This window comes from Pan troglodytes, chromosome 10 (genome assembly GCF_028858775.2).
Source record: "Pan troglodytes isolate AG18354 chromosome 10, NHGRI_mPanTro3-v2.0_pri, whole genome shotgun sequence".
NCBI lineage: Eukaryota > Metazoa > Chordata > Mammalia > Primates > Hominidae > Pan > Pan troglodytes.
This window is the reverse complement of record NC_072408.2, coordinates 40175163-40191994: the sequence shown is the minus strand read 5'-3', so window position 1 is coordinate 40191994 and position 16832 is coordinate 40175163. Positions and strand designations below refer to the sequence as shown.

General features: G+C 49.9%; 2 protein-coding genes across 9 annotated transcripts in view; one reads left to right on the top strand and one right to left on the bottom strand.

The window, feature by feature from the left end:
- SARNP (SAP domain containing ribonucleoprotein) overlaps positions 1 to 11076 on the bottom strand; it is a 78222-nt gene extending 67146 nt beyond the window's left edge. For 2 of the 8 annotated variants that reach the window (XR_010148298.1, XM_024347800.3), the window contains exons 1-7: positions 10928 to 11055; positions 7483 to 8945; positions 3641 to 3747; positions 3309 to 3428; positions 2811 to 2971; positions 2616 to 2718; positions 2244 to 2430 (exon numbers count right to left, since the gene is read on the bottom strand). Coding sequence is in view for 6 of the 8 variants with exons in the window: in XM_024347800.3 (XP_024203568.1) it covers positions 2244 to 2430; positions 2616 to 2718; positions 2811 to 2971; positions 3309 to 3428; positions 3641 to 3747; positions 7483 to 8889 (2085 nt within the window). In the remaining 2 variants the exon portion in view is untranslated. Of the gene's footprint in view, positions 1 to 474; positions 697 to 2243; positions 2431 to 2615; positions 2719 to 2810; positions 2972 to 3308; positions 3429 to 3640; positions 3748 to 7482; positions 8946 to 9371; positions 9869 to 10407; positions 10778 to 10927 lie in introns of those variants that run through there. The other 6 variants (XR_010148299.1, XM_063786656.1, XM_063786655.1 and 3 more) reach the window with 6 other exon arrangements.
- Positions 9288 to 16476, top strand: LOC746548 (uncharacterized). The gene is made up of 8 exons (XM_063786180.1): positions 9288 to 9393; positions 10192 to 10455; positions 10770 to 10907; positions 11037 to 11319; positions 11493 to 11585; positions 13198 to 13253; positions 13685 to 13779; positions 15085 to 16476. Exons 1-8 carry the CDS (start codon positions 9288 to 9290, stop codon positions 15220 to 15222), a joined length of 1173 nt encoding a protein of 390 aa, XP_063642250.1. The 3' UTR covers positions 15223 to 16476.
- The last annotated feature ends 356 nt before the right edge of the window (positions 16477 to 16832 follow it).

The following is a 16832-nucleotide window of genomic DNA, read 5'->3' as shown; positions in this document are numbered from 1 at the left end:
GATTTTACACTGCCAAAAGAAGTAAATAAAGGCAGAACTGATATTAATCTTCAAAAACACTGTAGGGAGTGGAAGCAAAGAGGACTGTAACAGTCATACAAACTGAAATAGCTTGAGCCGTCATTTGCCATGTCATTAACAATTAACAGATACTGACTTACAGTCTCCAGTTAAAGGTGCTATCTCCTGAACCCCAAAGTAAATGCTGTTGATATAGCTGGAATAGTTTTAGATAATCTAGAACTATATACAGTAAAACTGGTCATTTAAAATAGAAGAGAAAGAGCAGGGCACTGTGGTGCATGCCTGGAGTCCCAGCTACTTGGGAGGCTATGGCAGAAGGATTGTTTGAGCCCAGGAGTTTGAGGTTGTACTGCACGTATCACACTTATGAATAGCCACTGCACTCCAACCTGGGAAACATGGTGAGGACTGTCTCTTAAAAAAAAAAAAGAATATGGATAGAGAAGGTCAACCTCACTCACCCTATTTTTTTCTCTCCCCAGCTATCTCCTGGCCAGCTTCTATACCAAGTATGATGCTGCGCACTTCCTCATCAACACAGCCTCATTGCTAAGTGTACTGCTGCCGAAGTTGCCCCAGTTCCATGGGGTTCGTGTCTTTGGCATCAACAAATACTGAGGGATGGGTTTTGGGACAGCTCCATGGGCATGGGGAAGGCACTGAAACAGAGAACTATAAAACATCCTTCTCTTATTCTCCATACTGTCTTCTACACCTTTAAAGCCTGAGAACTATACAACCTTTCCCAGACTCCCAAGAAGAGAAGAGATTGGCAAATGGGGCTCCTGGGCCCAGTCCTGCTAGTGGCAAGTTTCTTTGAATCAGGAAGGCAGGTGAGGTAAGGGCCAAATCACTCTCCTCCATAGCAGGAAGCCATTTGGGCAGCTTCTTTGGTGATTACATCTTTCCATATCTTTTACACCTACCACCTTCCAGCTCTGTTTTGCTGTGTATTTTTCTTACAATAATTTTTTTCAGCTATAGCTGCAGTTTAATCAGGATGGGTAGAGAGCTGTCCTCATAAGGCTGGGGGTGGGAAGATGGAATACTGACTTAATGTATAAAACTTAAAACAATTCTCCAATCCCCTCTCCTTTGGTCCAGTAGGAGGTGCCCTTCACTCTAAGCTTAACACTTAGTAGGGAAGAGATTCTCAAATGAGAAAAAGGGCTCCGGCTATATGGGCAACAAAGAGGGAAGATACAGGTTGCCAGTTATACATTTATAGAAAGATAATCCCCTGGCTTTAAATAGTTACGTACATACAAATATGAACAAACTTAAAAAAAAAATGCAAACCCTTGGATCACATGGGGGCTTCTGGGAACCCCCGTATTCTTCCCCCTCACCCAAGGGCAGTGGGCATGAATCTACTTTTTAAAAATGATTAATTTTGGCCATCCTTGCAGAAAAGAGCCTAAAATTGGGTGATTTACCCACAAAGTGAAAGTCGAGGGAAAATTCAGTTTCCAGTCTCTGAACTCTATGTGGTAATCTCCTATCATTAGGGCTACATGCTTTCTTGTTCTGTCTTTTAAATATTATATCAGGATAAAGGAGAGGGCTCCCTCCTGAAATGGGTCAAGAAAGAAGATAGACTTGTAGCTTTAAAAGGGTGGGAAAAAGTGTCATCTGCCCTAAAAGCAAATGACAAGACAAAGGCATACAGACCCCAGGGAAATACCCAGTTCCCACACCTAAAGGGATACACTGTCCAGCCCAGGTCCAGGCCCTAGGTTCTTTACTCTAGCTACCCCCTATTTCTTTGGTATTGTCAAAAGACAAGATTCAGGCCGGGCACAGTGGCTTATGCCTGTAATCCAGCACTTTGGGAGGCCAAGACGGGTGGATCACCTGAGCTCAGGAGTTCAAGACCAGCCTGGGCAACATGGTGAAACCCCGTCTCTACTAAAAATACAAAAAAGAATTAGCTGGGCCAGGTGTGGTGGTGTGTGCCTGTAATCCCAGCTACTCAGGAGGCTGAGATGGGAGAATTGCTTGAACCCGGGAGACAGAGGTTGCAGTAAGCCGAGATCACACCACTGCACTCCAGCTGGGCAACAGAGCAAGACTCCATCTCAAAAAAGAAAAAGATTCAGTTCCTAGGTGTTGGGGGAGGAGGGATAAATCAAACTCCATCCTGTGCTACAGCCCTTTTGACTCCCTGACATTGATTTGAGGAAAGAGAAGGGGCATCAACGTTGGAAGGGCCTCCTCACTTTCTTCCGCCGCTTAGGTTTGGCTTCTCCCTTGGGTACTGTGCTGTTGGGCTTAGAGGCTGCAGCAGCTCCAGGGGCAGGCTGAGGAGCTGCAAAGAAGTTCCCATTGGGCATCTGCCCTGGGGGTACTTGAAAGATCCGACTCAAGAAATCCTGAAGATCAGCAGGAGGGGCATCTGGGGTGGCTCTGAGGTAAAACAGAAGAAATAAGGCAAGAGATGTTAGAGTCATATGATTACCTAAGTTAGATATACTTATCAGTTCCCAAACTTCCTAGAAAACAAGGCCCCTGGGTGTCCTAAAAAGCAGGTCATCTGAAACCGTATTCAAAACTGAAATAGTGGATAGATTATTGACAGAAATACCACCTACCTCTGCCGCCCTCTGGTGCCTGGAATCCGAGAACCAAATGAGATGTGATAGGGGACTCTGTGGGTATCTGGGGAGATACCTACACGCTGGCATCCAGCCCACTCTATAAACATGAGAAATAGCCAAAACATCGCAGTTTAGAGCACATAAAAGATCAGGAAGTATGAGCCTGTATTTCTAGAGGACAGAGAGTACCTGTGATGTCATACACCTTTCCATCCATCAGTGCAAAGTAGGTGATCTTGAGGCCCAACATGCTTGACTCTGCCCAAAAGTCTCCTTCCTCAGCGGGATGCAGCCTATTACACTCAGCACAGTATCTGGCACTCTTAGGTTCCCGGTCCATTTCAAACCTCCTGCAACCAACAAAAGGATAGTTCCTTAATAATTTGTCAAGCCTACCTAGGGCACTGCTAGTAGTCTTACCATTATTCACAAATAGGGCTGAAACATCTAAAATTACCCCACTTAGTATTTCATTTCCCTTCAACGTTCTATCTTAAAGCTAATGTTTCTTAGTGCTAATTAAAATCGTCAGTCTATTGACAATATGACAAAGGTAGAAACTTAAGGGTCTTTTTACTAATTATGAGATACAGATGTAACTCATAATTACCAGTACTCACTAGAAAGATCCTTGGTTACATAATCCCTGAGCTGTGATTGTCCCATCCCTCTCCTTCTATTTCATACCTATGCTTTCCTTGGCATCGGCTACACATCATAGTATTCATTGCCTCCTTGAGGTCATCTTGCAGCTTGGACAGAAACTCATTTACTGACCGGCTCAGCTCATTCTCTGCCATTCGTTTCCTAATAGAAGAAATGCTTTGTAAGTCAGAAGGTATTGAGGGAGGGACAAAGGAAGACATATCAGTTGGCCTCTTGAGGCCCCTGTCTAGCGAGAAAGACAAGTGACTTCAGTTCTCTCCATCTCAACAAGCCTCCACCCCCAAGTCCAGATGCCTCTGCTATTGAGGATTTTTCATTTACCATTATCTGATGATTTCCCATCTCCAACTTACATCTCATACTCCTTTCGCTTTTCAGCATTGCTGACAATGTCCCAAGCTGCTCGCAAAACCTTGAAGGCCTCCTCAGCCCGGGGATGATGATTTTTGTCAGGATGAACCTACCAAGACAGAGAGATTTCATTACAAATCCATTCCAACCCTCTCCTCACCTTGAATTTATTCTCATATCAAAGGGTTCTCTTTCATCACCCTTTTGAAGAGTCAGTGTAGCTTAATGATTAATTGCTCTGACTCTACAGATCTGGTTCAATTCATGGCTCTGTTATAATTAGCTACATTACCTTGAATATCTTTTTTTTTTTTTTTTTTTTTGAGATGCAGTCTCGCTCTGTCACCCAGGCTAGAGTGCAGTGGCACGATCTCAGCTCACTGTAACCTCCACCTCCCAGGTTCTAGCAATTCTCCTGCCTCAGCCTCTCTAGTAGGTGGGATTACAGGCATGCACCACCATACTCAGCTAATTTTTTTGTATTTTTAGTGGAGACGGGGTTTCATCTAGTTGGCCAGTCTGGTCTCGAACTCCTGACCTCAGGTGATCTGCCTACCTCAGCCTCCCAAAGTGCTGGGATTACAGGCGTGTGCCATCATGAATATCTATCATGGATTGTTGGGATTATCTATCATGTCAGCCTGAATATCTATCATGGATTGTTGGGAGGATTAAATAAGAATATATATGAAGTATGTAGCAAAGAATCAGGTACTACGGTGGATTCATCATCCCAGTTTGCCTGAGACTGTCCCAGTTTTAGCACTAAAAAGTCCCATGCCTCTAGAAACTCCTCAATCCCAGATGAACAGGGACAGTTGGTCTCTGGCACACACATGTATCAGTCATAAAATAAGAGTCCCAAAGATGTTACATCTTGAAACTCTTTTTTAACTAGAAAATTCTGATATCCAAAACTTCCTACAGTGATATGCCTTTCAGTCCCAGAAATGAAATAGCATATCATGGTCTCAGAGACTTTATGTACTTTTCAGCCTTCTCTCCAAGACAAGTAATATCCTCTCTTCCTACAGCTTCCTGATTGTACCCATCCCCATTCCCCAAAAATGCAGAGATAAAGCTAGTCTCCTGACTGATGCCAAATAACTAAAATGCTGTCAAATTTCCCACATTCCCAAGCTAATTGAACAGCCTTTTAGTCATGTTCACACTAGGGCTTAGTAAGGCAGTGAGAGGTTCAATAAAAGCCCAGAGACACTCTGGTCCAGGACAGAGAGAGATCTTTGGGGTATAGGGATAGATGTTTTAAGGTTAGGGGAACTTAACTACATCTCTACTTCAAGAGAAATTGAAAAATGAGAATTTTTGTTAAGAATAATATTCTCCAAAACAGGATGTCTACTAAAAGAAGGTGAGAAAAGAGCTCTACTACTAGTAGAATTAGTAACAATGAGAGTAAACAATTGTTACCCACTCTAAGAATACAGCAGAAGCCAAGCGCAGTGGCTCACGCCTGTAATCCCAGCACTCTGGGAGGCCGAGGCAGGCAAATTGCTTGAGTCCAGGAGTTCGAGATCAGGCTAGCTAACATAACAAAACCCCATTTCTACTAAAAATACAAAAAATTAGCCAGGTGTGGTGATGAACACCTGTAGTTCCAGCTACTCAGGAAGCTGAGGTGGAAGCCACCTAAGCCTGGGGGATCAAGGCTGCAGTGAGCTGAGATCCTGCCACTGTACTCCAGCCTGGGGAACTGGAGTGAGACCCTGTCTCAAAAAAAAAAAAAAAAGAATATACCAAGCTACCTACTAAGGGGCATACATTTCCCACCAAATTAATTCAGTCCTTTGGTAAGTTACAGGTGTGGTGGTTTACTGTACCTTTAATCATTAATGGAAACTTTAGTTGCCCATTCCTCTTTGGTGTCATGCAGCCATTGAGGTAGTTTGCACACTGTGATGTTTTACCAGTCCAGCTCCATACACTCCAGTGTAAGTAGGCCTCCAATTTACACACCTTACTTATATTCATAATAGTTTTATTTGTACAGAAATAGCAGTAACAATCCGTTATCTAATATCAACCTAATATCTACTTCTAATGCAATTTGATTGCATGCTTGTATTAAACCATTTCCCTCAAGCATAAGGTGCATGACAACTCCCATCTGCACACCCTCTTTTTTTTTTTTTTTGAGACGGTGTCTTGTTCTGTCGCCCAGGCTGGAGTACAGTGGCGCGATCTTGGCTCACTGCAAGCTCTGCCTCCCAGGTTTACACCATTCTCCTGCCTCAGCCTCCCGAGTAGCTGGGACTACAGGCGCCCGCCACCACACCCGGCTAATTTTTTTGTATTTTTAGTAGAGACAGGGTTTCACCATGTTAGCCAGGATGGTCTCGATCTCCTGACCTTGTGATCGGCCCACCTCACCCTCCCAAAGTGCTGGGATTACAGGCGTAAGCCACCGCGCCTGGCCCTGCACACCCTCTTATCAATAAAAGCAACCATATTTTCATGTATGACATACATATGCATACACCTCCATTTTCTTTCCCTCTCCTATTCTGAGTTGCTGATCTTGAAACAGCCTGTTTTCTCCTACCTGGTGCTAAAATCCTTACATGCACTCCCTGACCCTCCCATACTAGGTCCATATTTGCTTCTCTGGGAGAAATAGTTGGGTTACCCCATGTTAAAAAAAAAAAAGAAAACCCTCATTTGTTCAGGTAAGAGCAACTGAGGTGCTCTCTGAATAGGTCTTTTTCCCACTCCAGTTAGAGGGACTTCACCTAGATTTTCCGGGTGAGTGAGTTCTACACTGCCTAATATACCAGGTTCAAAAAATATATCTCGTGACAAACAAAATGGAGGGAAGATCAGATCCCATAGTGGAGGGGAAAATATCTTTTTTTTTTTTTTTTTTTTTTTTTGAGATGGTCTGGCTTGGTTGCCCAGACTGTATGTTCATGATCCCAGCTTGTTGCAGCCTCGACCTCCTGGGCTCAACTGATCCTCCCACCTCAGCCTCCCGAGTAGCTGGGACTACAGGCATGTGCCACCAAGCCTGGCCTCCCAAAGTGCTGGGATCACAGGTGTGAGCCACTGCACCTGGCCCAAAAAGTCTTTATGACTCTTTCCTAAGACTATGTTAACCAGCTGGGCGCAGTGGCTCCTGCCTGTAATCCCAGCACTTTGGGAGACTGAGGCGAGCGGATCACGAGGTCAGGAGATCGAGACCATCCTGGCTAACACGGTGAAACCCCGTTTCTACTAAAAATACAAAAATTAGCCAGGCACAGTGGCAGGCGCCTGTAGTCCCAGCTACTCGGGAGGCTGAGGCAGGAGAATGACGTGAACCCGGGAGGCGGAGTTTGCGTGAGCCAAGATCACGCCACTGCACTCCAGCCTGGGCGATAGAGCGTGACTCCGTCTCAAAAAAAAAAAAAAAAAGAAGAACGTTAACCTTCACCTACCCGTTAACTTTCTACTCTGCCTTCCCTTTATTCCACTCTCCCTAAAACTGGAATAGAAAATATAGGAACAGGCTGGGACCAGTGGCTCACACCTGTAATCACAGCACTTTGGGAGGCTGAGGTGGGTGAATCATGAAGTCAGGAGTTCGAGACCAGCATGACCAACATGGTGAAACCCCATCTCTACTAAAAATACAAAAAAAATTAGCCGGGCATGGTGGCGCGCACCTGTAATCCCAGCTACTCAGGAGGCTGAGGCAGGAGAATCGCTTGAACCCAGGAGGCGGAGGTTGTAGTGAGCTGAGATTGTGCCACTGCACTCCAGCCTGGGCAACAGAGCAAGACTACATCTCAAAAAAAAAAAAAAAAAATATGGGAACAAAAGAAACAGGAAACAGAAGGGTACTCACCATCACTGCCAGCTGTCTATAGGCCTTCTTCAGTTCAACATCTGATGCTGTGGCCTCAACCCCCAGTACATGGAAAGGGTTTAGCTCATCCTCAGGAACCCCAGCCATGGTCAAGAGTCGAGCCACTTCCTCTTCAGGCTGGCAGTAGCGCCCACTAGCTACAGGTGCATTCCCCTGCCTATTAATATTCTGCTTGACCCAAGGCACCTCCAGCCAGCCCCACTGAACTATTCTTACCAGCCGCTGCCATGGCCTGCTATCTCTCAGCAGAGTCAAGCAACGCTGCAAGGCTGGAGAATCCAGCCAAGAGAAGAGCCAGGTAGCCTTATCCCTCCAGCCTAACCGGTCACCTAGTCCCACCAGAAACCGCCATCCCAACTGTAGAAAGCCCAAAAAGAGGGCCAGAGCCAGGAGCAGCAAAGCACCCAGCAGCTTAAGAAAACGAGTAAACAGTCCTACTCCACAGTAAAACCCCTGGCTTAGAAACTGAAACATGACCTGGGCCCAGCCCCCTAACCGCCCTGTCCACACTCCCATCCAAACTCGAAAAAGGTCCAAATCACTGCTTTTCAGTTGCCTGCATGCATAGATGAGATGGCCACAAGTTTCTACGTACTCTCCCACCAATACCAGCAGTTCAATCAGCCACCAAAAGCCTGCCTGTCCAAGTTGACATAGTTCCTCGGCTCCCCACAATCCCAGGCCTTTGCGCTTATCTGCCTGACTTCGTTTCCGACCCAGCCGATGTCGACCAGGGGACCTGGGATCCCTACGTCCACCCTCCCGAGTATCCTCCTTCGTTGGAAAGCGGTGCCGCTGTCTCCGGGATGGGGGTTTCTTTCCGCTGGACACACGTGAAAAATCACTGGGGAACTTGAGAGATTCTTCATCATCATATTCCTCTTCCAACTCATCTTCCCCCAAAGCTGGAGAGGTACAGTGGTGGCAAAAGTTGCTAGAAGAACCATTTCCTCCCTCAGAGTAAGGCCCTTCTGGAATTCCAGGTGTTCCCCGGCAGTTGCAAGCAGATGGAATGGAAAGAAAAGAGTTCCCATCCTTCTGGTTCCCAGTCTCGTTTTCTTTTGAGAGTTCCTGGTCCACTCCTGATTCTTCTTCTGAAGACGTCTCACTCTGATCAGGGTCCTCTGCATCTCTAGGTGGTCCTGGACCCCCTGGGGGGCCATGGCTTGGGTCCAACCAATGGGCTGGGTTTGGGTGCTGTGTGTGCTTAGGACCAGAGTGCTCTGTGAGGCAGCGGGTACCATTAGGAGCAGTCCCTGCTGAGTCCCTGAGTCCTGAGAATGAAGGTATTTCAGGGTCCACGGAGGGTCCTAAAGTCCTGAGGGAGGCACCACCACTGTGGTGGGCTCCATACAACCCTCTTTCTCCGGGGTGCTTCTGGGCCATGACCCCGGGGCTTCCTGAGGGTCTTAGGTCACAGCCATCATGGTGTGTTCTGATGCCTGTAACAGATATCAAGGTGGAGACAGTCAAGGATGAGACCAAGAGAAGAATTAAACAATCTCAAATAGTGGACACATTTAATTCATCCACCTCCCTTGTTTTCCCAAGTTCTTTTGGGGCATTCGCTATTCCTAGCAATAAGCCAAAACTAGACTCACCACAACCCTGCTTGCTCCCTCCCCTCTCCTCCAAATCACTTAAATTTTTCTTCTTTCCCCAGAAAACTATAACCTTCAATCAGGGAAACAGGGAGGTACCGTAAAGGGTGTGGTCGGGGGAGGGTGGGTCACTCTTAGGAAAATGGGAAAGACCGCCGGAAAGGGGGCCACAGACTTCCAGTAATGGGTGGGGGCCATGCGGCCCTGGAGGAAAATCTGGGGGCGGAGCTTAGGGCTGCCCCTAAGAAAGACTACCAGGGAACCCACCGGCTGTGTAGAAGGGACGAAGGTGGCCGGGCACCGTGGCTCACGCCTGTAATCCCAGCACTTTGGGAGGCCGAGGCCGGCGGATCACGAGGTCAGGAGTTCGAGACCAGCCTGGCCAACATGGTGAAACTCCGTCTCTACTAAAAATACAGAAATTCGCCAGGCGTGGTGGCGCGCACCTGTAGTCCCAGCTACTCGGGAGGCTGAGGCAGAAGAATCGCTTGAACCCGGGAGGTGGAGGTTGCAGTGAGCCGAGATCGTGCCACTGTACTCCAGTCTGGGTGACAGAGCGAGACTCCATCTCAAAAAAACAAAAAAAAAAACGAAAAAAAAAAAAAGACGGACGTACCGAAGAACGGCGGTAACTCCTCCCCCTCGAGCCGCCCGGCCTGGGGCCAGGGTGAGCTACGAGAGCCGCTCTCCCGGCTCCGCCTCCCGCTCACGCTCTGCTTCCGCCTTCCGTCCCCGCGGCCGCCGGCGACCTGGGCCTACTTCCACTTCCGGGGTCACCAGGGAAGAGACGGGAAGGAAAAGAAATAGCGGTTGGCTGAGAGGCAAGCCAGTCCAGCTAGGGCGGCGTCGACTCCAAGGAGGCGGTCCTAAGGAAGTACTGGCCCCGCCATTTAAAGGCCCCTCCCTCCGCGTGTGGGAATGGGATTCCCGCAGGTTGCACCGCAGGAAGCAAGGCAAGTGGACTCTGCACCAAAGCCTGCAGACTAAGGGCAGACTCTCAGGATTGCTCTGGGTGTATTCCTAGGCTTTGTATTCCTGGGAGATGGAGGGCAGCCACCGAGCCACATATAGTCTTTTTCCCTTGCAGACAAAACCAGGGAGCTCAGAAGAGTCACTGCCCTGATCCCCTCCGTGCCGGCAGCTGCGAGGACACAGGCCCCTTTGTATCCTGCGGTGCGGAGGTGGAGCAGAGGAGAGGGTGCCCTGGCTGGCCCCCTCCCTCGCCCCGCAGCACTGCCCCTCCTTTCACAGCAACCCACGGCCTCCCCCGCGCTTGACCCAGCTGGCGAGCTGCCCCTTATACCTGGATCCGCCCCTCGGGACGCAGCTCCCCAGGCCCGATCACCGAGCGGTGCCTAGGAACTGGGAGCGTAACTTGGCTCGGCTCAGAACTTTGCCCGTGAGCCAAAGAACACTGAACTCATCTACCTGCTGCTTGACATCTCATCTGCATACCAAGCTATTTGGTGGACGTCCACAAGCGCCCCCGCCCCCACGTAGACCCAGTTGGGTCCCCGTTCCGTCGGTCCCCTCCTCTGCACACGCCTCTAGCCTTATACCCCGTCTTGATCCGAAAGTTTTTCCACCCATGAACCCCCAGTTGGCGCTCCCCGACCAGCAAAAGCCCCTTCTCTGGTCCACGATCCCGACCACCCGGTTCTCCAGAAGACAATACTCCAATTCTCTGGAAAGTGGAAGAAACCAAGCTGGAGCTAGGGGGGCGCTGGGACCCCTATTGGGGCTTTGAGAGCTTCCGGTTGTCATCTCCTAAGTATTCGGAGACCCTTCCCCAAAACTCTTGGGGTGACCCTCAAGACTCTTACCTGCTATATAGTTGGGGGTCTCTGGTCCTGGACTAGAGCAGTAGGCAACCTGGGTCCCCCCACACACACGGGAAAGAATTGGAGGGGCCTGCCTTGTGATGTCACCCCTCCTCCCCCCACCGCGCGCGCGCGCGCGCGCGCGCACACACACACACACACACACACACCCCAACACACACTCCCTGTCCCCTTTCTCCACCCTGCAAGCTAGTTGCATTTAGCTCACAGAGCCTGGGCTGCGACTTGAAAGAGTTTAGGCAGCGACAGAGTGACCCTGGGGGTGCTCTTGACCGACAGCCGCACCCCCGGCGTCTAGGACCTCCGAGCAGGGATGCATCTGGAGGTCTAGGGAAGCACTTCCACCCCCTCCTCTCCTCAACCCTGGCAGGATGGTGAGTAGTTAACATCCCCTCCCCAACCCCCCCTTGTTCAGGGTCCCCAGACTTCCAAGCAGATTGAGGAGAGGAGCTCCGAGAGCCAACCCTCCAGCCTGTAAGGACCTTGATATCCAAAGGACAGCTGAAGAAAGTAATGTGCCTGCATTTTTGCCACTTCATTCCCACAGTGCCCGAAATGCCAGCTCCTCCTTGGTGTTCTCCTTTCAGGATTTGAATTCAAATCCCATTGGCAGCCCTGATACCGCTGGGGGAAGGGTGAGGTAGGAAAAGTCCCACCAATATCCTAAGGGGAGGTGCGAGTGGCTACCAGGATGTGAGATGTCTGTGGGCAAAGTCCCTGCTTATTCCATGAGGGGCTGTGGGATTAGGACTGTGGCTGGATGCCTCTTCCTCCAACAACTCCATCTCAGCATGAAGCTGAGGCTTTAAAACCCTGACAAACTGTGGGTGACTGTCTCTACTTAATTCCTCCTCCCAAACTCTTGGTGTCTGGTTTTTTCCCTCTTTCTGCCCTGGGCCTGGAGCAGCTGTCCAGAGACCCCCACCATGACTCATACTCTCCTGTTCTCCCTCCCTCTCCCCTCTCTATTAACCTCACCCTTCCCAATCCAGTGGGGTAGTATTAAGTCCCAGTCGCAGATGGGGCAATAATGTCCCAGCACCCCTCCCTCCACACACCCAGGGCTTCCTGTTCTTTCCACCCTCACCCTGAAGAGCTGCAGGGTGGTGGGGGGAGGCAAAGGCTCATTACTTTATAAGATTTTCATTACTTTATAAGATTTCATTTTACATTTTACTTAAGTGTACTTGTTTCAGAGAGTGGTAAAGACAGATCCTGCTCCTCTCAATCCAATCCTGTAGATTTCTTCAGTTACCTCAACAGGGTCATACTGGCTCCTGAAATGGGCACCATTATTTAAAAGAAATAGAGGTACAGAGTCCTCAAGATTTATGGGCACCTGAGTTTCTGCCCCGTGCCCCGCTGCAGGTTTCCCAATCCCCTAAAGACATTCATGGATGGATGAGAGGAGCTGACACCTCCCGCTCTGTGACCACTTTCTCTTCGGCCATGGAGGAAGTCTTGCTGCCCCTGGCTGTGACATCTGACCCCAGGCCCTTTAATCAACAACTCCCAGAGCCTCCAGACCCAAGATGTGTTTTGGAACCCCAGGACAATCCTGAACTGGCACTTGCCCTGGTGTGTGCCCTTTGCTGCTGCTTTGGAATCATCTACTGCTGCTTCAGTGAGGGCAGGGCCAAGGACCTGGGGGACCATTGCCCAAGACTGTCATCCTCAAGGATGATGCCAGCTTTCCTCCTTGCTCCTGGGCCATCTCACCTCCTCTGCCAGGGGTTCCTACCTCTAGTGTGGCCCATGTTGCTCTGGCTGTATTCCTAGGCCCATGTTGCTCTTGCCAGCTTCTTGTCCATCCTCCATGCCCATGCCTTCCAGCTTTCACCTCTGGCATCTATCATTTGCTCTTCTCTTAACTCCTACCTGAAAACCCCATTCCTAAATTATTCGCTATATTTCAGACTTCTTCACTCTTCTCCAAAAACCTGAATCAGCTTGTGCTGATTTTTTCCTATCTGCTATCCCTAAAAGGACTAGACCTTCTTTCTATCCTTACTCCCCTCAATGTATCCATCTTACCTCTTGATTTTCCCTCCCATTCCCTCACAGTTCCTGAAACAGTGCCCCCCCCCCCCGACCCTAAGCGACCCCTTTCTGCCCCTGGCCTTGAGGTCCCTTGACGTGCTGCTCCTGTCTTCTGCTCCTCTAGTGAGCCATTCCTCTCCCTTGGAATTCATCAGAGTCATCCCTGTAGAGCCCCCTTCCTGCCTCTCAATTCCTCCTGCCTCACTTCCCAGGCTACTGCTGCTTCAAGACAGTGACGTTTCTCTCCGGTCAGCTGTCAGGAGCGCTGGTGAGCTTCCTACTGTGCCACAAGGTGCGGGTGCTGGAGACACAGCTGAGCCTGGAAATGAGAGTGGGCATCGCCGTGGTCATCATGACTCCTCTGCGGCGTGGTCACCATGTTGGTTCACTGTGTTGGGCTCTTATTGACTGGTCTCCTGCTAGGCCTGACCTTGGGTGCCGGAGCCCTGCTGGCTTCTGAGCCTATCTACCAACCACCTTCAGCCTGGGTGCCAGCTGGGGGCTGGTGGGGCTGGCGCTGCTGGGAGCCCTGCTCACACTTCGGTGGCCACGTCCATTCACAGTGCTGGGCACAACCCTACTGGGTTCTGCAGTGCTTGTGGCCTGTGTTGACTACTTCCTGGAGGGGCTGGCACTGGGGAGTTGGCTGGGCCAACGCCTGCAGACACTTCCAGCCTTGCCTTCTCTCTGCTGATATAGCTGGGTCTTACTGGGGATCTGGCCAGCCTTGGGGGCCCTTGGAGCCCTGGCCCAGTGGAAGCTCGTGCCTGAGGAACATGGAGGCCACGCTAATGGTGAGTTAGTGCTGTGGTACAGAAGCAGCCAACCTGTGCCTACTCATGTCCCCAGTTCCTAGACTTAAGGAGGGAAGGGGAGAAATACACTTGAGGAAGGAGAGTGGGGGAGGATGTCCAAGGTGAATGGGGCAGGGCACTGAAAAAAAAAGTTGAAGGAGTCAGGGGAAGCAGGAAAGAGTTACAGAAGGAAAGGAGGATCTCAGGGAAGTCTAGGAGGAAAAATAGAATTTCGAAGAATTTCTTTTAGAATGAATTGTCGGGGGGGTTGCTGGGCACGGTGGCTCACGCCTATAATCCCAGCACTTTGGGAGGCCAAGGCGGGCGGATCACGAGATCAGGAGATCAAGACCATTCTGACTAACATGGTGAAACCCTATCTCTACTAAAAATACAAAAAAAAAAAAAAAAAAAAACTAGCTGGGCCTGTTGGCGGGCGCCTGTAGTCCCAGCTACTCGGGAGGCTGAGGCAGGAGAATGGCTTGAACCCGGGAGGTGGAGCTTGCAGTGAGCCAAGATCGCGCCACTGCACTCCAGTCTGGGCGACAGAGCGAGACTCCATCTCAAAAAAAAAAAAAGAGGAATAAGTGGGGGGGAAGATGAGGCTTGAGAGAAACAACAGGAAGGTCAAATGGGTTTCTTTAGAATGTGAGTGTGTATAGGGTAGGATTCAGGGCCTAAAGAGGCCTTCTTGAGTCTGTATTGCCCCCTCCGAAGCAGTGGTCTTTTTTTTTTTGAGATGGAGTCTCACTCTGTCACCCATGCTGGAGTACAGTGGCATGATCTTGGCTCACTGTAACCTCCGCCTCCTGGATTCAAGTGATTATCATGCCTCAGCTTCCCGAGTAGCTGGGATTACAGATATGCATCACCATGCCCGGCTAGTTTTTGTATCTTTAGTAGAGATGGGGTTTCACCATGTTAGCAAGGCTGGTCTTGAACTCCCAACCTCAAGTGATCCACCCACCTCAGCCTCCCAAAGTGCTGGGATTACAAGTGTGAGCCACCGCGCCCGGCCAGCAGTGGTCTTAAGCCATCAGCAAAGCCATCTCCAACTCCTTCAGACCCTTCAGCAAAAGGCCAAATGGCACTGGATCCCCTCTGGGGTGGGGCTTTGTGAGGGCAGCTGTCGGCATCAGCTCCCTGCCAATACCTGCAGCCCTGCTGACAGTCTCGCTCCAGTGAGTGGGGGGCTTGGGGACACCCTGGGCAGATGAAGCAGAGGACATATGGGGATGGTCAGGGTGGGAGGGGGGCTCTGACCCAGGCCCCTCCTTACTCCCTCTCTGCCCTGTGTCCCTCCAGAGTTACTTCCAGAGTCTTCAAGAGTGCCAACTGGGACCAGGACCCCAGACCACAGCCCCCCACACCGTCCTGGACCTGGATTCTGACTGTGGTTCCACTGTACCCCTCACCTTAATCTCTGGTTCTAACCAGACCTGAGCCTAGACTTCCACTTTTTCCCTTACCCCTGTGAGGGCCTGGGAACACTAGGTGGGCAGGGTTTGAGCCCACAGGACCTGCACACAAACTTCCCCACCTCTTGGACTTGGGGACAGGATCTGTGCCTCAACCCAGACCAGCTTTGTAGGGATATGTTCCAAGAACAGAGAAGAGTCTTATGGGGAAGGGGGAGGAAGGGAAGTATGAATATTTACCTCTGACCAATAATAGAGGTGCCCTGGTCCCCAAAGAAATTGACTCCCGAATTCCCTCCAAGCCTTACCCATATAGCTTTTGTTTGTTTGTTTTGAGACAAGGTCTTGTTCTGTCCAGTGCCGTGGCATGACCACAGCTCATGACAACTTTGATTTCCCCGGCCCAAGCAAGCCTCTCATTCAGCCTCCCGAGTGGCTGGGACCACAGACGCCACACACAGCTAATTTTTATTTATTCGTTTTTATTTTTTTGCAGAGACAGGGTCTCCCAGTGTTGCCCAAGCTGGTCTTGAACTCCTGGGCTCAAGTGATCCTCCTGCTTCAGCCTCCCAAAGTGCTAGGATTATAGCCACCGCACCTCGTCTTGAAATAGCCTTTTAAATATTCACCTCAGCTTGCCTCACAGTGGTAAAAATAAGCATTTTTTTGTTTTGTAGGATCAGGGAGCTTCCAAGGCATTTGATACCTTTTTGATGGGAAGAAGGGCTCTGAGGAGCTCCAAGATACCCCAACCTCCAGGCCCTTCATTAGGGGGTAGTTGGGTTTCTGTTTGGCCTTTCCCCCTGGGCCCCATAGGCTTAAACTACCCCCACCCCCACCTCCGCCTCCTACCTCAGCTGGGAGCACTGTCTTCCATGGGGCTTCCACTTCTCTCCTCAACCTGGGGAAGACCACAGGGCAGTGCCTGCCTCAGGACCTGCCTTCCCCAAAAGCTGGCTTTTTGCTCCAAGGAGAGAGCATTGGCCCACCTGCCAGAGTCTTGCCTTTTGCCCAAAGGAGCCTGGTCTTCAGGGCTGCATAGGATGCAAGTGCCTTCTCTGCTTCTCACCGTGGGTGGCACTAATTTCCTCCTTAACCAGAACTTTGTTCCAGCCACTGACCCATTCTAACTCTTCCCCCTCTGACTCTCCTGCGCAAGGTCTGTTCCTGGTTTCCCAGATGCATAAAGGAAGACATATCCCTCCCCTGGGCAGCAAGGCTACAATGGGAGGGAGGGAGAACATGGGAGCATGTGAATAAAATGGCATTAAATACTGAACCAGGGAGTCCAGCCTCTGCTGTTGCTGCTCTTTTCTTTCTCTGCACCCCAAAACAAAGAGCTAACCATCTTGACAAATCCTCTGTCCCCTAAAGATCTAATAGAGATGCCCTTATTATACAGACTACTGTAAGAGTTATACAGCTAGACAGCTAGAGGAAGAGCTGTTCAGTCCTCTCTTACGAACGTGGAGTTAGCTTTTATTAAACACAAATGTACCAGACACTGTGCCAGGCACTTCACATACAGTATTTCATTTAGTGCAACAATCCTGCAGTACTGGTCTTAACCTAATGTTGCAAATGGGGAATCTGAGATTCAACAAGGTTAATTAGCTTGCCCGTAATCATAAGCAC

Excerpts from the sequence above, each read along its gene's own strand:
- LOC746548 (XM_063786180.1), top strand. The coding sequence starts at position 9,288 with ATGGGTGGGGGCCATGCGGCCCTGGAGGAAAATCTGGGGGCGGAGCTT. Across the intron at positions 10,456-10,769 it reads CCAGGCCCGATCACCGAGCG|AAGACAATACTCCAATTCTC; the intron begins GTGCCTAGGAAC and ends CCGGTTCTCCAG. Across the intron at positions 11,586-13,197 it reads ACCGCTGGGGGAAGGGTGAG|GCTACTGCTGCTTCAAGACA; the intron begins GTAGGAAAAGTC and ends CTCACTTCCCAG.